At 43.4% G+C, this 25865-nt stretch overlaps 1 protein-coding gene across 1 annotated transcript in view; it reads right to left on the reverse strand.

Moving 5' to 3' along the window:
- The window catches only part of LOC140075452 (putative methyltransferase DDB_G0268948), a 41988-nt gene that overhangs the window by 15372 nt on the left and 751 nt on the right, over positions 1-25865 (reverse strand). Inside the window, exons 2-5 of the mRNA XM_072121397.1 lie at positions 22065-22214; positions 18624-18787; positions 16482-16695; positions 12664-12779 (exon numbers count right to left, since the gene is read on the reverse strand). Of these exons, the coding sequence (XP_071977498.1) occupies positions 12664-12779; positions 16482-16695; positions 18624-18787; positions 22065-22175 (605 nt within the window). The 5' untranslated portion in view covers positions 22176-22214. The remainder of the gene's footprint in view (positions 1-12663; positions 12780-16481; positions 16696-18623; positions 18788-22064; positions 22215-25865) is intronic.

Raw genomic sequence — 25865 nt, forward strand, 5'->3', positions numbered from 1 at the left:
CTTGAAGCCTACAGTAGCGTTCTATATATTTGATTTCTGGTTGATCTGCTGGTGGCTGTAGTTTCTGCAGTGCATGTACTTGCCAATTCTGAGCAATTTGTAGTGAGACTTGCGACCGCTGTGTTCTGCGCTTAGTGGCGCACATATCCATAGCAAAGGCTGAAGTGGCAAAATTCAGTAGGGGTTGGATTTCTATTAGGCAATAACTCAGTGTCATCTCATCCGGCATAGTACTGTGCTTCCTTTGATACTTGGCTAGAAAATAGCCATAGGAGAATACAAACAGCTTCTTGATCTTGAAGCCTACAGTAGCGTTCTATATATTTGATTTCTGGTTGATCTGCTGGTGGCTGTAGTTTCTGCAGTGCATGTACTTGCCAATTCTGAGCAATTTGTAGTGGGACTTGCGACCGCTGTGTTCTGCGCTTAGTGGCGCACATATCCATAGCAAAGGCCGAAGTGGCAAAATTCAGTAGGGGTTGGATTTCTATTAGGCAATAACTCAGTGTCATCTCATCCGGCATAGTACTGTGCTTCCTTTGATACTTGGCTAGAAAATAGCCATAGGAGAATACAAACAGCTTCTTGAAGCCTACAGTAGCGTTCTATATATTTGATTTCTGGTTGATCTGCTGGTGGCTGTAGTTTCTGCAGTGCATGTACTTGCCAATTCTGAGCAATTTGTAGTGAGACTTGCGACCGCTGTGTTCTGCGCTTAGTGGCGCACATATCCATAGCAAAGGCTGAAGTGGCAAAATTCAGTAGGGGTTGGATTTCTATTAGGCAATAACTCAGTGTCATCTCATCCGGCATAGTACTGTGCTTCCTTTGATACTTGGCTAGAAAATAGCCATAGGAGAATACAAACAGCTTCTTGATCTTGAAGCCTACAGTAGCGTTCTATATATTTGATTTCTGGTTGATCTGCTGGTGGCTGTAGTTTCTGCAGTGCATGTACTTGCCAATTCTGAGCAATTTGTAGTGGGACTTGCGACCGCTGTGTTCTGCGCTTAGTGGCGCACATATCCATAGCAAAGGCCGAAGTGGCAAAATTCAGTAGGGGTTGGATTTCTATTAGGCAATAACTCAGTGTCATCTCATCCGGCATAGTACTGTGCTTCCTTTGATACTTGGCTAGAAAATAGCCATAGGAGAATACAAACAGCTTCTTGAAGCCTACAGTAGCGTTCTATATATTTGATTTCTGGTTGATCTGCTGGTGGCTGTAGTTTCTGCAGTGCATGTACTTGCCAATTCTGAGCAATTTGTAGTGAGACTTGCGACCGCTGTGTTCTGCGCTTAGTGGCGCACATATCCATAGCAAAGGCTGAAGTGGCAAAATTCAGTAGGGGTTGGATTTCTATTAGGCAATAACTCAGTGTCATCTCATCCGGCATAGTACTGTGCTTCCTTTGATACTTGGCTAGAAAATAGCCATAGGAGAATACAAACAGCTTCTTGATCTTGAAGCCTACAGTAGCGTTCTATATATTTGATTTCTGGTTGATCTGCTGGTGGCTGTAGTTTCTGCAGTGCATGTACTTGCCAATTCTGAGCAATTTGTAGTGGGACTTGCGACCGCTGTGTTCTGCGCTTAGTGGCGCACATATCCATAGCAAAGGCCGAAGTGGCAAAATTCAGTAGGGGTTGGATTTCTATTAGGCAATAACTCAGTGTCATCTCATCCGGCATAGTACTGTGCTTCCTTTGATACTTGGCTAGAAAATAGCCATAGGAGAATACAAACAGCTTCTTGATCTTGAAGCCTACAGTAGCGTTCTATATATTTGATTTCTGGTTGATCTGCTGGTGGCTGTAGTTTCTGCAGTGCATGTACTTGCCAATTCTGAGCAATTTGTAGTGAGACTTGCGACCGCTGTGTTCTGCGCTTAGTGGCGCACATATCCATAGCAAAGGCTGAAGTGGCAAAATTCAGTAGGGGTTGGATTTCTATTAGGCAATAACTCAGTGTCATCTCATCCGGCATAGTACTGTGCTTCCTTTGATACTTGGCTAGAAAATAGCCATAGGAGAATACAAACAGCTTCTTGATCTTGAAGCCTACAGTAGCGTTCTATATATTTGATTTCTGGTTGATCTGCTGGTGGCTGTAGTTTCTGCAGTGCATGTACTTGCCAATTCTGAGCAATTTGTAGTGGGACTTGCGACCGCTGTGTTCTGCGCTTAGTGGCGCACATATCCATAGCAAAGGCCGAAGTGGCAAAATTCAGTAGGGGTTGGATTTCTATTAGGCAATAACTCAGTGTCATCTCATCCGGCATAGTACTGTGCTTCCTTTGATACTTGGCTAGAAAATAGCCATAGGAGAATACAAACAGCTTCTTGATCTTGAAGCCTACAGTAGCGTTCTATATATTTGATTTCTGGTTGATCTGCTGGTGGCTGTAGTTTCTGCAGTGCATGTACTTGCCAATTCTGAGCAATTTGTAGTGGGACTTGCGACCGCTGTGTTCTGCGCTTAGTGGCGCACATATCCATAGCAAAGGCTGAAGTGGCAAAATTCAGTAGGGGTTGGATTTCTATTAGGCAATAACTCAGTGTCATCTCATCCGGCATAGTACTGTGCTTCCTTTGATACTTGGCTAGAAAATAGCCATAGGAGAATACAAACAGCTTCTTGATCTTGAAGCCTACAGTAGCGTTCTATATATTTGATTTCTGGTTGATCTGCTGGTGGCTGTAGTTTCTGCAGTGCATGTACTTGCCAATTCTGAGCAATTTGTAGTGGGACTTGCGACCGCTGTGTTCTGCGCTTAGTGGCGCACATATCCATAGCAAAGGCCGAAGTGGCAAAATTCAGTAGGGGTTGGATTTCTATTAGGCAATAACTCAGTGTCATCTCATCCGGCATAGTACTGTGCTTCCTTTGATACTTGGCTAGAAAATAGCCATAGGAGAATACAAACAGCTTCTTGATCTTGAAGCCTACAGTAGCGTTCTATATATTTGATTTCTGGTTGATCTGCTGGTGGCTGTAGTTTCTGCAGTGCATGTACTTGCCAATTCTGAGCAATTTGTAGTGGGACTTGCGACCGCTGTGTTCTGCGCTTAGTGGCGCACATATCCATAGCAAAGGCCGAAGTGGCAAAATTCAGTAGGGGTTGGATTTCTATTAGGCAATAACTCAGTGTCATCTCATCCGGCATAGTACTGTGCTTCCTTTGATACTTGGCTAGAAAATAGCCATAGGAGAATACAAACAGCTTCTTGATCTTGAAGCCTACAGTAGCGTTCTATATATTTGATTTCTGGTTGATCTGCTGGTGGCTGTAGTTTCTGCAGTGCATGTACTTGCCAATTCTGAGCAATTTGTAGTGGGACTTGCGACCGCTGTGTTCTGCGCTTAGTGGCGCACATATCCATAGCAAAGGCCGAAGTGGCAAAATTCAGTAGGGGTTGGATTTCTATTAGGCAATAACTCAGTGTCATCTCATCTGGCATAGTACTGTGCTTCCTTTGATACTTGGCTAGAAAATAGCCATAGCAATAGGATAGCATTGTTTGGTTTTAAAAACTCAAAAAAAACAAAAAACACAAAAAAAAAAAAAAAAACACAAAAAAAAACAAAAAAAAGTAAAAAAAAAAATAAAGTTATAACTCTCATTTTAAAAATGTTTAACCCGAGGGCTAGGGGTAGAGGACGAGGGCGGGGACGTGGGCGTCCAACTACTGCAGGGGTCAGAGGCCGTGGTCCTGGGCGGGGTGAGACACCACCTGCTGATGAGGGAGCAGGGGAACGCCGCAGAGCTACACTCCCTAGGTTCATGTCTGAAGTTACTGGGACTCGTGGTAGAGCACTGTTGAGGCCAGAACAGTGCGAACAGGTGATGTCGTGGATTGCTGACAATGCTTCGAGCAATTTGTCCACCACCAGTCAGTCTTCCACGCAGTCCACCCATGTCACCGAAATCGCCACTCCTCCAGCTCCTGCACCTCAGCCTCCTCCCCCCCAGTCTGCCCCCTCCCAGGAAAATTTGGCATTTGAACCGGCATACTCTGAGGAACTGTTTTCTGGACCCTTCCCACAGTCACAAACCACTTGTCCGGTTGCTGCTGAGCAATTTTCCGATGCCCAGGTTTTCCACCAGTCACAGTCTGTGGGTGATGATGACCTTCTTGACGTAGTGGAAGTGTGTAAAGAGGTGTCCGACGATGAGGAGACACGGTTGTCAGACAGTGGGGAAGTTGTTGTCAGGGCAGGAAGTCCGAGGGGGGAGCAGACTGAGGGATCGGAGGATGATGAGGTGACAGACCCAAGCTGGGTTGAGAGGCCGGGTGAACACAGTGCTTCTGAGACGGAGGAGAGTCCTCGACCTGAACAGGTTGGAAGAGGCAGTGGTGGGGCCAGACGGAGAGGCAGGGCCAGAGCTGGTGCATCAGCGCCACTGTCAACTAGTGAAGCTCCCGTGGTGAGGGCTCTTGCGGCGAGGGCTAGATCTTCAGAAGTGTGGAGGTTCTTTAAGGAAACACCGGATGACCGACGGACTGTGGTGTGCAACATTTGCCAAACCAGGCTCAGCAGGGGTTCCACCACTACTAGCTTAACTACCACCAGTATGCGCAGGCATATGAATGCTAAGCACCCCACTCAGTGGCAACAAGCCCGTTCACCTCCGGCCGTGCACACCACTGCTCCTTCCCCTGTGTCAGCTGCTAGTCAGCCCCCTGCCCAGGACCCTGCCACAAAAACCCCATCGTCGCCTCCACGATCCTCCACAGCATCCACCAGCGTTCAGCTCTCCATACCCCAGACGCTGGAGCGGAAACGCAAATATAGTGCAACCCACCCGCACGCCCAAGCCCTTAATGTGCACATCTCCAGATTGCTTAGCCTGGAGATGCTGCCCTATAGGCTAGTAGAGACCGAGGCCTTTCGCAACCTCATGGCGGCGGCCGCCCCTCGGTATTCGGTCCCCAGCCGCCACTACTTTTCCCGATGTGCCGTCCCAGCCCTGCACCAGCACGTGTCAGACAACATCATCCGTGCCCTGACCAACGCCGTTTCTGACAAGGTCCACCTGACCACGGACACGTGGACGAGTGCTGCCGGGCAGGGCCACTATATATCGCTGACGGCACATTGGGTTAACTTGGTGGAGGCTGGGACCGAGTCTGACCCTGGGGCTGCTCATATACTGCCGACGCCGAGGATTGCGGGGCCTACCTCGGTCCAGGTGTTTCAGGCCTACTATGCCTCCTCCTCCTCCCACCCCTCCTCCACCTCCTCCTCCGAACTACCATCCGTGGGCACGGCGCCATCAGTCGGTAGCTCTAGGCACAGCAGCAGTGCCGTCGCTAAGCGACAGCAGGCGGTGCTCAAACTGCTGAGCCTAGGCGACAAAAGGCACACCGCCCAAGAGCTATTACAGGGCATCACGGCGCAGACTGATCTGTGGCTGGCACCGCTGAACCTCAAGCCGGGAATGGTTGTGTGTGACAACGGCCGTAACCTGGTGGCGGCTCTGCAACTCGGCAGACTGACACATGTGCCATGCCTGGCCCATGTGTTAAATCTGATAGTGCAGCGTTTCCTCAAGACATACCCCAATCTGTCTGATTTGCTCACGAAGGTGCGCCGCATCTGTGCGCATTTCAGGAAGTCCAGCCCAGATGCTGCCACTCTCAGGGCAGCGCAGCGCCGCCTCCAACTGCCCGCTCACCGACTGTTGTGCGACGTGCCCACGAGGTGGAATTCAACACTGACCATGTTATCCAGAGTTTACCAGCAGCGCAGAGCGATTGTAGACTGCCAGATGTCAACTTCCACCAGAACTGGTAGTCAGGTCAGTCAGCTTCCTCAAGTCTACAATGAGGAGTGGACGTGGATGTCTGATATCTGTCAGGTGCTGAGTAACTTTGAGGAGTCAACACAGATGGTCAGTGGCGATGCCGCCATCATCAGCCTCACCATCCCGCTGCTTGGCCTGTTGAAAAACTCTCTGGTCAGCATGAAGTCGGAAGCTTTGCGCTCGTCACAAGAGACGGGGGAAGAATATTCCCTTGTTGATAGCCAAAGCACCCTGAGGTCTGTTTCTCAGCGCATATCGGAGGAGGTGGAGGTGGAGGAGGATGAGGAGGAAGAGGAGGAGAATGTTGGCGAGACACAAGAGGGGACCATTGTTGAGTCCTTCACTGTTCAGCGTGTATGGGCAGAAGAAGAGGAGTTGGAGGAGTTGGAGGAGGAGGAAATGGACAGTCAGGCCAGTGAGGGGAGTGAATTCTTACGCGTTGGTACTCTGGCGCATATGGCAGATTTCATGCTAGGCTGCCTATCCCGTGACCCTCGCGTTCAAAGAATTTATTCCAGCACCGATTACTGGGTGTTCACTCTCCTGGACCCACGGTACAAGCAAAATCTTCCCACTCTCATCCCTGGAGAGGAAAGGAGTGTGAGAATGCATGAATACCAGCAGGCCCTGGTGCACAAGCTGAAACAGTATTTCCCTTCTGACAGCGCGTAGTTCTGCGGGACAAGTAGCGAGGGAGAGTAGGCGAGCAGGCAGCTTGTCCAGCACTGGCAAGGGTACGCTTTACAAGGCTTTTGCCAGCTTTATGTCACCCCAGCAAGACACTGTCACCTGTCCCCAGTCTCGGCAGAGTAGGGCTGATCTTTACAGAAAGATGGTGAGGGAGTACGTAGCTGACCATACCATCGTCCTAAATGATCACACAGCTCCCTACAACTACTGGGTTTCAAAGCTGGACATGTGGCACGAACTGGCGCTGTACGCCTTGGAGGTTCTTGCCTGCCCTGCCGCTAGCGTCTTGTCCGAGCGGGTTTTCAGTGCAGCTGGTGGCATCATCACCGATAAGCGTACACGCCTGTCGACTGACAGCGCTGACAGGCTGACGCTTATTAAAATGAATAAAGGCTGGATTTCTCAGAATTTCCAATCTCCACCAGGTGAAGGAAGCTCAACCTGAATAATTGATCCACTCCTCCTCCTCCTCCTCATTTTCCTCCTTCTCCTCCTCTTTGTACAGTAAAGCAGAGGAAAATGGCTATTTTTTGACAGGGCCCACTGGCTCTTGCTATAGTACTTCATGCATTTAATTTTTCTGGAGGGCCACCTACCCGGTCCTCTGTTTGAAACAATTTTTGTGAGTGCCACATACAGGCACTCAATCTATTCCATTTTTCTGGAGGGCCACCTACCCGGTCCTCTGTTTTAAAAAATTTTTGGGACTGCCACATACAGGCACTCAATCTATTCCATTTTACTGCAGGGCCACCTACCTGCTCCTCTGGTTTGAACAATTTTTGGGACTGCCACATACAGGCACTCAATCTATTCCATTTTACTGGAGGGCCACCTACCTGCTCCTCTGGTTTGAACAATTTTTGGGACTGCCACATACAGGCACTCAATCTATTCCATTTTACTGCAGGGCCACCTACCTGCTCCTCTGGTTTGAACAATTTTTGGGACTGCCACATACAGGCACTCAATCTATTCCATTTTACTGGAGGGCCACCTACCTGCTCCTCTGGTTTGAAACATTTTTGGGACTGCCACATACAGGCACTCAATCTATTCCATTTTACTGCAGGGCCACCTACCTGCTCCTCTGGTTTGAACAATTTTTGGGACTGCCACATACAGGCACTCAATCTATTCCATTTTACTGCAGGGCCACCTACCTGCTCCTCTGGTTTGAACAATTTTTGGGACTGCCACATACAGGCACTCAATCTATTCCATTTTACTGCAGGGCCACCTACCTGCTCCTCTGGTTTGAACAATTTTTGGGACTGCCACATACAGGCACTCAATCTATTCCATTTTACTGCAGGGCCACCTACCTGCTCCTCTGGTTTGAACAATTTTTGGGACTGCCACATACAGGCACTCAATCTATTCCATTTTACTGCAGGGCCACCTACCTGCTCCTCTGGTTTGAACAATTTTTGGGACTGCCACATACAGGCACTCAATCTATTCCATTTTACTGGAGGGCCACCTACCTGCTCCTCTGGTTTGAACAATTTTTGGGACTGCCACATACAGGCACTCAATCTATTCCATTTTACTGCAGGGCCACCTACCTGCTCCTCTGGTTTGAACAATTTTTGGGACTGCCACATACAGGCACTCAATCTATTCCATTTTACTGGAGGGCCACCTACCTGCTCCTCTGGTTTGAAACATTTTTGGGACTGCCACATACAGGCACTCAATCTATCCCATTTTACTGGAGGGCCACCTACCTGCTCCTCTGGTTTGAAAAATGTTTGGGACTGCCACATACAGGCACTATCCAAATTAAATTGTCTCCATAGCAGCCTCCACACGTTGTCTCCATTGCTACCTCCAAAAGTCGTCCATATAGCTGCCTCCATACATCGTCCCTTTATCAAACGAGGTGTGTCAGGCAGAAATTTGGGTTGTTTTCATGGATTCCACATTAAAGTTGTTAACTTTGTCACCACCCTGCTGTGTAATCCCCAAAATATACTGGCAAACTTTTACCATTTAGGGATATTATTTCAGCGCTTCTTGCGCATCTGTTTACATTCCCCTCACCCGGCATATCCTAAACTTATAAGAACGCTACTACACTTGATCTTATACAAAAGGTTCTTAGAAGTGCTGTTTGGGGAGTAGCCTAGAGACAGGGGCTTGGATTGGCGAAAGCTCGCCTGGCAGCGGAACGCCAGCTCCATGCGCATCATGCGCTTCTTGCGCATCTGTTTACATTCCCCTCACCCGCCATATCCCAAACTTATAAGAACGCTACTACACTTAACTTGGTGCAGGCTGGGACCGAGTCTGACCCTGGGGCTGGTCATATACTGCCGACGCAGAGAATTGCGGGGCCTACCTCGGTCCAGGTCTCAAAGGCCTACTATACCTCCTCCCACCCCTCCTCCACCTCCTCCTCCTCCGAATTACCATCCGTGGGCATGGCGCCATCAGTCGGTAGCTCTAGGCACAGCAGCAGTGCCGTCGCTAAGCGACAGCAGGCGGTGCTGAAACTGCTGAGCCTAGGCGATAAAAGGCACACCGCCCAAGAGCTATTACAGGGCATTCCACATCAAAGTTGTTAACTTTGTCGCCACCCTGCTGTGTAATCCCCAAAATATACTTGCAAACTTTTACCATTTAGGGATATTATTTCAGCGCTTCTTGCGCATCTGTTTACATTCCCCTCACCCGGCATATCCTAAACTTATAAGAACGCTACTACACTTGATCTTATACAAAAGGTTCTTAGAAGTGCTGTTTGGGGAGTAGCCTAGAGACAGGGGCTTGGATTGGCGAAAGCTCGCCTGGCAGCGGAGCGCCAGCTCCATGCCAAGATCCAACTAACATAGTTTTAACTGCAGCACCTTTAATCTACTACTAGTTCACTGCCTCCATACATGGTCCCCTTATCAAACGAGCTGTGTCAGGCAGAATTTTGGGTTGTTTTCATGGCTTCCATGTTAACTTTGTCGCCACCCTGCTGTGTAATCCACAAAATATACTGGCAAACTTTTATCATGTACCGATATTATTTGAGCGCTTCTTGCTCACCTCCTTTGGTTCCTCTCTGCCACCCATTGGTTTGAAGCCTGAGTCCATTTAGGGTATGTCGCCATGCCACTCTCTAGCCTGCCGCTGCTGCCGCTGCCTCTGCATGAAGTCCCCTATAGTGTCAGGGTCAATTATTGGATGTTTTAGATGCTATCTAGCTTCATTCTGTCACTCTGTCATGGCCATGCTGTTGCCCATAATTTTGGCATAATGGTGCGATTATGCAGCCTCAGAGGCATCCATGCATGCTGCCCCTGCTGTTTCCTGTCCATTTCCGTGGTGTTTCCATCCTTTTCTGAGGTTCCCAGGTGTTTGGCCAAGCTTCCCTGTGCAGAGCCTTGGTCCCCTTGAAAAATGCTCGAGTCTCCCATTGACTTCAATGGGGTTCGTTATTCGAGACGAGCACTCGAGCATCGGGAAAAGTTCGTCTCGAATAACGAGTACCCGAGCATTTTAGTGTTCGCTCATCTCTAATATACACCCATTTCTTAGTGACATCATTTCCTGTTATACAAGCTTTTTTTTCTTTTTATCACAAATTCATATATTTACTATTATATCAAAAGTGAAACAAATACATTGTGTGTAATACTTTATATCTACAGTGATACTATTACATATAACCACTGTGTTTATATACTGTGGCACCCTAGAGTAAAAAGAGAAAAGAAAAAGGCTTCATCAAGTCAATCATATACAGCTGCATCACTAGATCCAAAGGGAGCGTACCTTAAATACATGTGGTGGCCCCAGTCTGAGAGCGTAGACCAATAGCGGCGTATAGTTGTCTATACTGCTTGATAATATATGAACACATGTGCGAGAGCCAAGAAACAGTTTTACAATAATCGATTATTTCACCCTTACACCACCTCTATGCTAAGTGGATCAGCAAGTTAGGCCCTATTCTGAGAACGGAGAACCCTTTGAACAGAAATACAAAAATGGAAAAGCACTGAAGCTAAATTTTTACTCACATTTTATTGAGTAAATAGTTCAATCTCACTGCTTAGGTTAGAAGAATATTGTTATTTTAGATGTGTTCAAAAAGGTGCAGCTTATAATTAATATTCTGATTTACGCATTGAATTTTTTTGCAGCACATATAATACCCATCCATTATTCTATCAATGTAAATTGCTGCTGGGTAGCTGTAAATTCACTAGAGCAATTATGTCCAATGAGTCCGTGGCCTAAAGCAGATTTTTTCGAAAAAACATCTCAAATTGCTGTCAGAGTTTATGTGATTTTATATTACATAAACAACTTTTCCCCTGATGAAGTCACCTCGTGTGACGTAACGCATGGGGTGAATTCTCACACCTCCTGGCTGAGTTAGGTGTTCATTACCGCTCGCGCATTCCTTTGTCCGTTTATTGACTGACACACCTTGCAAACCTTTTCATCTGACAGGTTGTATAGAGAGGGCTTTTAGTATATACCTATCTATCCAATTGACTTGTGATTAGAGATGAGCGAGCACTAAAATGCTCGGGTGCTCGTTATTCGAGACAAACTTTCCTGATGCTTTTCAAAGGGACCATGGTTCGGGAATAAAATGTGTTATTTAATTGAAAAAGAATGTCTTCCGATAAGTTAGCAGATGTATGCAAACATCTGCAATCTATTCTTCACTGTTCCGCGCGTATATTATCTCCCGACAAGTTAGCAGATATGAAGAACAGTGAAGAATAAAATAAAAACAGTGAACACAGTGAACACAGGATTATTTAAGTGAAAAACACAGTGAAAAACACAGTGAAGAATAGATTACAGATGTTCGGCACATCTGCTTACTTGTCGGGGATCCGCTCCTCTTCTTCCACTGAGGTGTCCCCGATCTCTCTGCGCTGCTCCCCGATGTCTCTCCGTGCTGCCGCCCCGATGTCTCTCCGTGCTGCCGCCCCGATGTCTCTCCGTGCTGCCGCCCCGATGTCTCTCCGTGCTGCCGCCCCGATGTCTCTCCGTGCTGCCGCCCCGATGTCTCTCCGTGCTGCCGCCCCGATGTCTCTCCGTGCTGCCGCCCCGATGTCTCTCCGTGTTGCCGCCCCGGTGTCTCTCCGTGCTGCTGCTCCTCGGTGTCTCCGTGCTGCAGCTCCCCGGTGTCTCTGTGCTGCTCCCCGGTGTCTCTGTGCTGCTCCCCGGTGTCTCCGTGCTGCTCCCCGGTGTCTCTGTGCTACTCCCCGTGTTCTTCAATGTGTTCTTCACACATATATATTGTTCTTCACATGCTATTTTGTTCGCATCGTTCCGCGCGTATCTTCTGACAAGTAAGCAGATGTGCCGAACATCTGTAATCTATTCTTCACTGTGTTCTGCACTGTGTTTTTCACTTAAATAATCCTGTGTTCACTGTGTTCACTGTTTTTATTCTATTCTTCACTGTTCTTCACTGTGTTTTTTAATTAAATGCTCGATCTCGAGCAGGGGAAATACTCGTCCGAGCAACGAGCCGCTTCGAGTACCTTAATACTCGAACGAGCATCAAGCTCGGACGAGTATACTCGTTCATCTCTACTTGTGATGTATCTCATCATCTGTTTACATTATTTACAAAAATTGTTTACATAAACACAGCTTGAATTTGTTACAGCCAGAGGGGTTTGTGATGGTAATTGTATTGTCTTCACCTCACTGAGTCTTTGCAGTGTATACCAGTATACTTTTTTTTTTTTTTTAAACAGTTGTTATTATTTTCCTAACCGTAAAATAATGACATGCATTATATGCCCTGAGGGCACCAATTACTTCTTGCATATAGGGCAAATGAACAAAAATGCGAGAAGATCACAGCATTTACCGAAAACAATTCTCTTGCTCTTGTGTTTCTGCTCATTTATGTGAGTTCCTGAAGCAACTCTGACATATATCGTAGAGTTATTAGCCTTCAGATTTTCAAGTGTCTACAAGGCATATTGAGTGTTTTTATCTATATTTTTGGTCTCTTGTTCTTTGTATGTATTCTAATAAAGATTGTTAACAATTCATTGTCGTTATGACACTTCTTCTTGTTCTTGCCACATGATTTTATATTATCAAACATCAATACATTGTGGAAACTCAACTGGCAAGACAACAGTTAATCTTATATTCATAAACAGCAAATTGAATATGTATACATTACCATTCCTTGTCTGTTAGTGGAATAGCCTCATAGATATTTTGGTACTGGGTGAACATGTGATCTGATGCAGATGGCAGCTTTAATGCATAAAGATGCTGGAACAATGTATCCCACATCTGGAAAAGTACATATGCAGATCATTAAAAATAAAATAATTTTTAGATAACAGAATCTTAGCAAGCCAAGGATCTAACACAATAATGGGGCTCATTTACTTACCCGGTCCTGTCGCGATTCCGCGGCGCGTTGTCCAACTTGGATTCGGGTTCTGCCGGGATTCACTAAGGTCGTGGGCCCAGCAGGTGTCGCTGCTGCGCCGATGTCCGCCGGAGTTCACCTTCTTCTTCTCGGTGAATGTGAGTGCTTGATCTTGCAACACATTTGTTTTTTAAATTCAGCGGTTTTTCCCGAATCCGTTGAGTTGTCCGAAGGCCACGCCCCCCGATTTCTGTCACGTGAAATCCAATTGTGTTCGCCAAAATCCCGGGGCAATTCGGCGCAAAATGGAAATATTCAGGAAACACAACGAAAGTGCGGCGTTCGGACCCTTAGTAAATGAGCCCCAATGTGTCACTTTTAAAACAGCCCTCAAAGTCACATAGTGAAAACCAAATTTGCTATATGAATATAGTATATCAGTACATAAATACAGCTCTAAAAATAGCTTAAACTCTAAATGCACGCAAAGAACTTAGACACATGCATAAATAAAGCGCTAGATCCATCTTCTAGAATGAGTACTCAATACACAACCAAACTCTGTGCGAAAATAATGTACAGCATCATAATGAAGCTCACACCATACAAATAGGTCCAACACAAAGCTCCAGGGATACAAACAAGCTCTTGCCATAAATACAACTCAAGAACCAAGCTCATACCATAAATAAAGCACTGAAACCAATGTCATACACCATGACCAGGTTTAGAGAATAATTACAGAATTGTAATATAAGTATATATGTATATATATATATAAGCATACGGTACGCTGGCTGATACCATAATAAATAAGACACATCTGTATCTGTAGGTATCCCTTCTTATTTATTTTGTAAACACCTGAGTAAGATATTATAAACCCCTTATGAACACAGTTCTTGAATTTTGTTTTACATTTCTTCATACCCCACTTTCAAAATTCCATACCTATTTCATATTTCCAAGTACAGAGCTGAATAAAGGCTGGTTGTACTTGCTAGTTATGGTATTTAATATTCCATGCCATGTACTTGGAAGCTAAGGAAAAAATCCAAATGCAGTGAAATTGACAAAAAACACATTTTGTGCCTTGTTTTTTTGGGCCCTGTTTTTAAGGTTTTCTCTGTGTACTCCACACTAAACCCACTAAACTTATATCCCCCCTCAAGTAGGGTATGAAATGTCCTTCCTAGAATTCCCTCTTTTATGTGAAATCTCCCCGCTACAACCTTGTCATCCTGCCCCTATAGTGTCCCAGGACCATCCTACCACGGCCTACCTCCAAAAGAAGGGGCCTCAATTAGCAGAGATACTTGCCACCAATCAACTGGGTGTCTGGGCATACAGTATACAGCCCATACCATACCTTACCTTGCTTTGCTTAAACCCCCTGCACATCACAACCTGCAGTAGGGTGAGAGTAGAGGGGACGGGTACAGATAACTTGACAACAAGCATTCATTCATCTCAGGCATGGATACATTTCTGCAGGAAAAGCCTTCAGAGATGGTCAATAAAAGCTGCACCAGCAGAACAACCTCTCAGTCTGTCCAAAAGTCACATAAGATGAAACTTAAACAAGCAGGATGAACTCAACATAAACACCAACAAAGAGAAACTCTTTCGGACTTGCCACTTACTAACCCCCCCCCCCCCCCCTCCAATGAGCCCTGGTGCCAACATGTTATCAGATAGAAGCCAGGCCACAACAGAAGAAGTTACAAGAGTCATTATGCCACTTCTGGATAAGAGACTGGAGGTATTGCACAAATGCTCTAGCACAAATAACAGCAAACACTCAATCTTCAATCATCGGTACAGAAACCGTATGAGCAACTACGCTAAAAACAAGAAAAGTTGGAAGCAGACAATCTAATCTGCAATTCCTCAGTATTCAGGGAGACCGTGCAGCTAGACCACGACTCACGATAGCTCAATTCTATCAATACCTGACCAAGGAGAGCATCCTTTGAGCCTTCAGACAAGTGGCACATCTGAAAGTACGAGGCCACAAAATGATAGTGGCTCAGGACTTTTTGGCCTCTGTATCACAGAAACGTAGATTATTCTCTTCAATCTGCAAGACTCTGATTGAAAGAAATATACGATTCCACCTACTGTATCCGGCTAAACTTTGAGTGACACTGAATGAAGCAATTTATTCTTTACCCCTTCCCTATCTCGTTCTTACCGACTATGGCTTACTGTTCATTGTTTTTGAATGCTATAATAATTGTACTTTGTTTTTCCCTACCCATCCCTCTCAGTCATATAACATAGGCAGGGGCGTAACAATCACGGTCACAGGAGTTGTGACCACAACCATGCCTGCAGGTAGAGGTGGGCCCATGGGTGTTACAATTCAGTATAACAGAACCTGCTGGGTACGCTGTACTGCTACAGAAAAAGGACTGTATTAGCGCAGTGCTCACGGCAGATACTGTTACATTGAATTGCGTCAGCCACAGGCTCTCTGTCTGCTTTCCAGCTGAAACCAGCAGCGGCAGAGCAGGGAGTAATAAACTCATTACACTGCCATTTTGCACATACCTCACTGGACGTGGAACATTGCTGCTCTCTCCCTCTCCCTTCCGTTCTGAGACTCGCACTGACTCTTAAAGGTCAGTTTGACTAATGGTATATATCCACCTTGACATGCTTGTTTATTTGTGCACTAATCAGAACAGTTTTTTGTGCAAAAAGAAACAGCAACTTTGCTGCTAAAACAACTTTTACAAAATATGTAAATGAGATGGAGCCGGCTGTTGACGTCAGAGGGCAAGAGCGTGGAGACAATGGGGCTGTGCTTTCTTCTAGGAGGTACTATTACAGCAAGGTAGGTGTAGCATACATTAAAATTCAGCTATGTCATGAGGCGCTTAGATATTTTTAAAAGCTGTTGTAGTTGGCGTTTAGCAGCTGGATCTGCCAGGCACCATCAAGGTGTCACCACATGTTGCTGTTCTCCAAAAGGGATGGTTAAGCATTGTGAACCCAAATGGGTCCAGAGAGTCATGGTCTGCAGTGAACAGTTACCTTCTTTACTGAAGAAATTCAGGTACAAAGCAATACAAGCAAAGCATAGCGCTGACTTCTCCAATGTCATCCCTGACAGAAGAAGTGTACTATGCTGAGGAAGGTTCTGGACTAGCTGTTTATCTCTTTGTCCTTAGCTTGGTACCAGGGTCAATAGCAGAGTATCCCCTTCTCAGTTTTAAATAAAAAAAATAGCGATACACTCAAGTTTTAATATGGCAGAGGGTGTACTTATGGTTAACTTAAATTTGGTAGGGGCCCACCTAGGAATTTTGCCCCTTGACTCTGTGGATTCTAGTTACACCACTGATCATAGATCATATAATTAAGAGTCCTACATCATTTATACATGTAAGACGGTATTCAGTGTTCCAAATGCTTCATCCATTTAATGTCTACATGTTGGATACCTCCATAAAGATAAAGTTTTTTATTTTCTTTGTCTCTATAAAGTGTTTGTCTATGTTTGGAGGATTCTGGACTTATTTTTAAGGTATACTTAGTATTCAGGGATGCCAATAATGTTGAATAAAACTATATACATGAAACATGAAAGGCGCATAAATTCACCGGTATGTTACCTCTGACATTGCTTTGTTCAGATCGTGTGACAGATCTTTATATTTAATCTCGGTGGCTGGATAAAAACCATGTAGAGCCAAGCATCCATTCGTTTTCAGGACACGCACTGCTTCACTGCCAAATTTGTTTATAGCAAACCAATGAGCAGCTAGACCAGCATTTACCAGGTCCACCGAATCATTTTTCATGGGCAACTTCTCAGCCGGAGCCACCCTATACAGAGACATATAAATACCAGTGTGACCATTTTTCTAATACTTTAAAAGGCATTAAATGAGGCGAGCACCTTCAATTGATAGCAACCACCAATAAAGGCTATCAACACCAGACTGAAAAGCTGCCCAATGGCTTTCTGGGCTCATCATCATAATCGTAGATCTAATGTAGACCCCTGATTAATAGCTAAAGTGTCTGCATACAGTATATGATTCAGCCAGCAAGTGAATCAGTGGAAACTCACTAGTATTAGAATAACTTGTTAGCAGGGCCTGCATCAGAGGAGTAATGTACCAGTATTAGGCCCCCTTTGCTTAGTGCTGTGACAAAAGTGTTACAAGGTTATAGAAATCAATTATGTATGGATCTTCAAGACACAGATACAATTAACTATGAAAGTAGTGTAACAGAGATAAGACTTTCTGTGTCCCCTTGATGACATCCTACCAATTGGGTACTTTTGCAGAGCCCTATCATAGTCCTGGAGTGTGCTATTGTTTATAAGTTATGAGGGTGTGTTGTATATAAATTAATAGGTGGTGATGGTGCTACACATGACTTAATGAAAAGATTCTTATCAAGATAATGACTTGGGAGTTTGAACACTGGAAATTAATTAATAAAGGGGTGCTGTAAGTACAATTTTACTCTAAATTATTGAGGAGAAGGAGTTGTACATAAATTCATTTAAGGAGTATTCTGGGAGTGCGAATGTATGATACAAAATCCCATTATGCTATAAATAAATGAATACAACAAAACTCAATGTCATTAATCATTGGATTAATAGAGTTTAAATGATTTGTTTTATTGATTCACAAAATTATATGGCTTTTCTCAAGTGGGTAGAGGTAGCTCCAGAATGGCCGCCACAGGATACTACAACTCCCATGATATCTCAGTTCTTAGTATCTCCACCCTCTTATGCTTTCATCCCAGTGATTATCTAACAGTCTGTCTTGCTCTGTTACCATAGTAATAATGTATGTAACTGACGGCACTGCAAATTGCCCCATTGAGATGACATCCCACCACAACACTGGCCATACAGTATGTATTGCAAGCAACCGTCTACAGCCAAACATAGTGATCATCACATGATCTGCTCAGGTAGGTGCACAACATGTGATGTGGACATGTGATCAGCTGCCATCTTCTATTTTGTGTCCCTTCCACAGGAATAAAATCAATAGACTGTTTAAATTGCAGTAGCATTTTACTTCTTTATTGTAGTCTATGTCCAGCCAAATTTTATAAAACAATGTATTGTATATTAGCTTACATTTTAAGTACCCATTTACTTAAAGACTTAGAGTTTGGGAGGTGTGTGTGTGGGGACTAAAAGAAGTAGGGTTAGTAACAGGACTGACCATGTAAGGGTGGGAGTCATTTGGGGATTTGAGGGTAAGTAATTATACCCTGCCTGGGTAGCACTCCAGTTCACATTGTGCATTTTTTTTTGGTTCGGTTTTAGTGACAAGCAGTTAGGCACTTGAAAATGTAACGTTACTTTTTACACTCGATACCTATTATGCTTATTTTTATGTTGATTTTGAGTGAAATCTACCATATAACTCTTGGGGTGTTGCTGTATTGTACTATATGTCATAAACAAGAGAATTCATCATGAAGTTTTGTATCCAATTAAGAAGAATTGTCTCCTGACATACAGAATAATAAAGGAGTAACCCTGTTTGGCTTACACAGTTTTTGAAACTGTCAAACTAGAATTGTTGGTTTTTAAAGTATAATTACAAAATTAGTTGTTTTAATCTCATTGTATTGAATGTCCTTTCCTATTGCAGTGAACCTACCTAAAATGTTTAAAACATCAAATCTTAAAATCATTAGGTATTAGTAATGATTTTAACCCCCACTCCCACCTTAATAATATCATCAGAATTGGTAAATCCAACAATACTCACATGTATGACACATTGTTTGCTGTATTATACTGTTTAGCCACATTTATTTGAGATTCACTGATGTCTATTCCTAGGACCTTCTTGAAGTGAGGAGATAGAGGAAGAGTGTAACGTCCAGTCCCACAGCCAACATCCAACGCCATATCAAGAGATTGACCTTTTGCCTGTAGATAAGGACAGATTTACATTTATTAAACATTACATTTCATACCATAGATACATAATTTAATTTATCACAAAAAATACCTAAAAACATAAACACTAGATTTGGTCTACACGCATATGTGAGAATTTTTTTCCCTCAGCTTTCAGCAGGACATTGCCAAGGAGAATTTCCATTTGACAAAGGGGTAGTTTATAATCCCCCAAATGGATTGTGGATCTGTATTTTTATTTTTAGGAATAATAAAATTAATTTTACAAGATATTATACTTCGATCCTGTTCTGTGTGGTATCGCACATAGCAAACAAATATAGTGATGTTTTGGTTAAACTCTGACCTTCATCAGACTCAGTTTGCAAAGGTATAGGAGATACATGACTGCTATGCAGGTTCAGCACTGGAGAATTGGCTGTTTAACCGCTAGAGCTGAATAAAGATATCAATCACTTTAATTCATAATCAGTGTGACTGGATTCCACATCTTTATTTGCCCATGGGATTTGGTCCTTATTCAGAGCACTTGAATACACAAAGCCACTGGTGTGCGGTACAACTCATGGACAACAACTTACAACCAGCGTGAAAAAGCCATCACCTCTATGGGTTACCGGCATCTTAAACTCCCTCCCTAATGCTACTGTAATGTATATGTGAGTATTTATGGAATAAAGTTTCAAGATTTTAAGAAGATTGACGAGTGCCATAAAATCCTTCTTTTTCTTGTTATTGATGTTATATGTTCTAAAATTGTTATATTGTATTAAAGGTCAACAATAATGATTTACACAAATATTTGTACAGTATACCCTTAACCAACATGCATGTTCAAAATGTTATGGACTCCTGCACATGGTTATGATTTCCATGGCCTCTTGCATGAGCTGACTTCCCTAACCGCATAATATAGAGCAGGTTCCATCTGCTTAGTCTTTTCTATTGTCATTGCCGATGACACATTGCCGGACATGTATCTTTGTTTTTTTTTCTTTCGTGTATAATTGAGATTTTGGAAGCTCTTTTTTGCACCTTATGTATGATCCTGTCTTTTTACATGTTTAATTTTTCCTATCCTGGCAGGTGCAACTTTTGCCTTTTTTTTTAGACTTTTTGCTGCAAATGTCTCAAATCCACATGGACAAAAGCCATGTGAGGGGGGTTAAATACAGGAGTGGGCACTACTGCAAGTTCTGGATTTGAGACACTGTAGTCACACCCCAGAGAGATGGCGACATATGAGACGGCGGTTACAGGTAATCTTTTCAAACTCATCACAACAGCTGGGAAGAGGAAATTTGCTTAATTACATTGCTGTTTACACAGTACATGTGTTACACAAACATGTTTGTTAACACAGCATTACCATATGTGGTTAACATCATGTTAACAATTGCACTTTGTAAACGCCATGTTCAAAGCTATGTAATTAGGCAAATCTGCTCTTCTCAACTGTTGTGTTAACATGTGTTAACGCATGTGTTAGTTGTGACCTAACCCTTAAAAGTAACCAATTGTTTAAAAAAGTATATGCAAAAATGTATGAATTTTAAAAAAAACACCTCAAACTTTCAATGCCCAACAGGTTTAAGTGCATAATTTTAAAGCATGTGGAATAATTCTAATTTACATGTTGGATGAGGTGCAGATTTGCACCTAAAAACAAAAAAAACTGATACATAAGTGAAAAGTTGCACGGAACATCTGGAAAATAAAGATGCATAAAGCACTGCATAACTGCATAAGTGCATAAAACGACAACAAAAGTTGCAGAGAAAAGTCGTAAAAACAACAAAAGTTGCAAAAACGAGACAACTAAACTAGCAGAAATAAAGATACCTGTCTCCCATTGACTGCAAACAATAGATTATTGCCAGCGTTTGCAGCCTGTGAAAAGGACACAGACGTGAAAAGGAAGGCTTACCCTTTAAATGTCTGTGCCTTTCTTATGGTTGTCGGCATTGTGTGTTTGGGTGTATTTGGTGCGTTCTTGAAGTAGACATCCTGTAGGTCGTAACAAACCATGGTTGCAGCAATATTGTTTGCTCATACTGGATCCCGGGTGAGCACGTACCAGGTGAAGAAACATTTAAGCCCCTTCTACACTGGCGTTTTTCACGCGCGAGTTCTGCGCGTGCATTTGACGCGCAGAACTTGCATTGCACTCTGTCCCATTGTATTCAATGGCTCTTTCTTCATTAGCGTTGTTTTTCACGCGCATGCTTGCGTTCGTTTGCACGCGCGTCAAAATCGCAGCATGCTCTATTTTTGCGTTTCACGCGCGTTTTTCACGCCCCATTCAAGTCTATGGGGACGTATCAAAAACGCATTGCAGTCGCGAACATTGCAAGTGCAATGCGAGTGCAATGCGTTTTAAACGTAAGGGTTGCTAGGTGACCAGAATAACAGTATTTCCCCTGCTCGCGAACGATCATTTAATTAAAAAAACACAATGAAGAACAGAGAAGAATAGAATAAAAACAGTGAACACAGTGAACACAGGATCATTTAAGAGAAAAACACAGTGCAGAACACAGTGCAGAATAGATTACAGATGTTCGGCACATCTGCTTACTTGTCGGGAGATACGCGCGGAACGGTGCGCCCAAAATAGCATGTGAAGAACAATATATATGTGTGAAGAACACATTGCAGATGTATTTAAGCATCTGCAATGTGTTCTTCACACAGATATATATTGTTCTTCACATGTTATTTTGGGTGCACCGTTCCGCGCGTATCTCCCGACAAGTAAGCAGATGTGCCGAACATCTGTAATCTATTCTGCACTGTGTTCTGCACTGTGTTTTTCTCTTAAATGATCCTGTGTTCACTGTGTTCACTGTGTTCACTGTTTTTATTCTATTCTTCACTGTTCTTCACATCTGCTAACTTGTCGGGAGATAATATACACGGGGAACAGTGAAGAATAGATCCCAGATGTTCGCAACTTATCAGAAGACATTATTTTTTAATTAAATAACCCATTTTAATCCCAAACCATGGTCCCTTTGAAAAATGCTCGATTCTCCCATTGACTCTCGCGTGAAAAATGCGCCGAAAACGCAAAAAAACGCTAACAACACGTGCGTGAAAAACGCAAAAACGCTAATTACTCCAAGGAAAAATGGAACAAAAACGCAGCCAAAAACGTCAGTTTTTCACGCATTGCACCCTGACGTGAAACGCAACGCTAGTGTGGAAGAGGCCTTACTCTATCATCAACATAATATAATAGAGCTGGAAAAGTTCACACAGAAACATAACTTCATGTTTTACTTACTTTTTCTTTGACATAAGAAAAAATCAAATTCATGACTTCATTGGAGAATGGAATCATATACCTTTGATATGCTAAAGAAAATGTTATTTTCTTGTACAGGTGGACTACCATGATGACGACTTTGATTGTTGGCAGTTCAAATATGGAAACCTGTCAGATGAATAAAAATGTTATCTTTAGGTATCCATCAGCTGCTTCTGTTGTAATGGAAAAGAGGTTACTAATCCGTATACTGTATATGGTATATCAGTGCGCGGCCGTACAGACGGAAAAAGATAGAGCATGTTCTATCTTTTTCTTGTGTATGTTGCAATAAATACGGTGCCACACGTGTGGCTGGGCACAGCCGCTGTATGCTTGTTACTGTCTATGGGGTAGTCTACATATATGCACTAACTCCACTCTGCGAAACCTCACCTGATCTATTGGTAACATAGGTACGTGTGAGACAACCATTGTGCGCATCCGTACACCACTCTGTTAGTGAACTATGGTGTTCCAAAGAGTTCACCCTCCAGGAATACGCACACTTTGCAACATGTGTGTCATGCCCACCAACTAACCGTAAGTGCTGTATTTTACCCTACAAAGTTTAAATTGATTCACTGGGTGATTATGCTTCTACATCACCTGATGAAAGCCCTATACTGTGTAAAACATATTTGGTATGATGGGGTTGTTCGTTGAGTGTTTTAAGACATAAAGGGGCTTATTTACTAAGGGTCCACAGATCACACATTCGTTGGCTTTTCAAAATTTTCGGGATTTGCGCTGCTGTGACAAGTATTTAACTGGGGATTGTGTTGTACGTGATCGGATTGTTGCGCAATTGCGCTGGCTTTCATACGACAGAAATGTGGGGGGGGGGCATCAGACGATCTGACGGATTCGGACTGAGAGTGGGATTTAATATTCAAATTGTCTCGCATCCAATGCACTTACATACACCGGGAAGAAGAAGGTGAACACTGGCGGGCTTGAGTGGGGAAGCAACAGATGCAGGAAATCTGGTGCACGATCTTATTGAATCGTTGCACAGTGCATTCCGGCCGGACAATGCACTTCGGGTGAACTCCGTCGGCCAGGTAAGTAAATGTGCCCCAAAGATTTTTAGATATGTGGACTGTGTAATGAGAGTAATTTTTGCTCTGAAAATCTTACAGGTGGGTGAGAAGGCATACATTGTGTGATTTCTTAGCTAAATGTTTCTAATTTCACACAGCAAGTTACTTCCACCACGTTATTAATGGTCCTTTCCATACTAAGGATGTGTTTTGGTTTATGAGACAACCTTTATACGGTACAGGAGTAAACACACTACTAATCTGTGCCCTATTGTAAGTCTGCTACAGCTAGACCTACAATCTTCCTACGTGTTTCTCCAGCACATAGTTAATTCTGGTTCTTCAGGGAACTGACTGGCAGCATAACAGCTTGCCAGCTCAAACAGCAATGGCCCTACAAAGTTGCTGTAAAGTCCACCAATTGTGAAAGCTGCAATCTATTGAGGTAAGCAACAAAATGTGCACACTATAACTATTCCATTATAAAGTCAAAAGCCATGAACGATCTATGCCTTGCATGAATTTTCCATTCTTTGTGCTCTATGTAGACTGGTATGAGTTTGTTAATTGGTGTGAGTTTATGAACATTGCCAATGCAAGTGCCAAGTGTGATAGAAAAGAACTACATTTATACTTGCTACATATGGTGTCTCCTATGTTGCAATAGTGTTAACATTGAGCTGCTCTAATTTAATAATTTACTGTTATTAACAAAAATAGAGAATTGCACAGATATAATTCCAAGTCTCTATCAGCCCTGATGTACACAATTTAGTTAGCCCCGGTATCCGACCTTTAATCTTCTGACTTTAGGGTGGGGTAGGACATATTCTTCTCCTGTCTGATGCTGCAGTGAGATGCTCTCTACCTTCAGCCCCCACCCTTGCATTCCTAAACGATCTCACACATACAGACTTCCTGCCAGCAAACAGTGAGAAGAGAAAATCTACAAGCTACAGGTCTTTATCCAGGGGAGGAAGAGGGAGGCACAGCAGATGAGACAGTGTATGTTACGGCTGATATGTAGCAGAGCTGTGATTATAATTGTGTGTTATATGCATGGATCTCATGGATCTCATCATCTCTGAACTGTCTCATCTCTTTAGAAGCTATAGGAAGGTGTATATAAACCCTGTACCCTGGTAATTTAACCAGTGTCAGCACATAGAATCTCATAGCACTGAGGAATCATGAAGTGTCTGCTTAGAGAGTTCCCACCCATACTCTAGAATATTACACTGACCATCACTGAGTGATAGGAGCTAAAACAGCAATAAAACAGAGTATAATTATATGGGATTAAAAATGATGTTTATTGTGTAAACATCAATAGGGGATTGAAATTTGAGAATTATCTTTCATGGGCAAAACCCTTTTATATACAGGCAGTCCCCGGGTTACATACAAGATAGGGTCTGTAGGTTTGTTCTTAAGTTGAATTTGCATGTAAGTCGGAACTGTATATTTTAACATTGTAATCCCAGCCAGGACTTTTTTGGTCTCTGTGACAATTGGATTTTAAAAATGTTGGGTTGTCATAAGAATCAAGATTAACAATAAAGCTTCATTACAGACACATTTGATAACTGTTACAGCTGTTTATTGTAGCCTAGGACTAAAGTACAATAAATTACCAATATCCAGAGGTCCGTTTGTAACTAGGGGTCGTATGTAAGTCGAGTGTTCTTAAGTAGGGGACTGCCTGTATTTAAAATATTTTCCTATAATGAGGACTGTGGAATATAATATATAAATATATATTGGAGATTTGTGTATTTACTGGCCTTTAGAAACAACAGAACTATGATATCAAGTAACTTTACTGAGTCATTTTTCACAGTTTATATTGAGGCTATATATATTAAAGGGGTATTTCCACAAAAGAGTTTCTTATATGTACTCAGGATAACAAAATAACACATTGGGGTACATTTACTAAGGGTCCGCGTACCACGATTGTGTCGGGTTTCCCGACTATTTCTGTTCTGCGCTGAATCATACAGGGGATTGTGCTGCACGTGATCGGATTGTGGCGCATAGGCGCTGGCTTGCTTTCGACACAAATCAGGGGCGTGGCTGTCAGACAACCCAACTGATTCGGGCAAACCACGGAATTCAAAATTCAAATTGTGTCGCAAAATCAGCACTTAAATACACCGGAAAGAAGAAGGTGAACTCCGGCGGACCTCAGCAGGAAAGCGACACATACAAGAAATCGGGTGCACGCTGTAAGTTAATCGGGGCAGCTCCGAATCCTCGGCGGACATTACAGATCGACGGACGCAATGGGACAGGTAAGTAAATGTGCCCCATTCTCTAATTCACTATTATTAACAAAAAATACAGCATTTCACAGATACATGAGAGGGGAAGCGACACATGCAGGATATTGGATGCTCAATCTTAGTGAATCGCGGTAGAGTGCATTATCGTTGGACAATGCACTTTCTGTGAACTCCTTGGACGGATAAGTAAATAAATAATATAAATAAAATCAATATAAATTTGGTACGCTGTAATTGTACTGACACAAAGGGGCACTTTTACTAAGGGTCCGAATCGTGTTTTTAAGCCGGGTTTCCCGAATTTTTCTGATTTGCGCCGAATTGCCCCGGGATTTTGGCGCACGCAATCGGATTGTGGCTCATCGACGCTGGGTTTCACGCGACAGAAATCGGAGGGCGTGGCCATCACAAAACCCGATGGATTCGGAAAAAACGCGGAATTTAAAGAAAAA

Source organism: Engystomops pustulosus, chromosome 8 (genome assembly GCF_040894005.1).
Source record: "Engystomops pustulosus chromosome 8, aEngPut4.maternal, whole genome shotgun sequence".
NCBI lineage: Eukaryota > Metazoa > Chordata > Amphibia > Anura > Leptodactylidae > Engystomops > Engystomops pustulosus.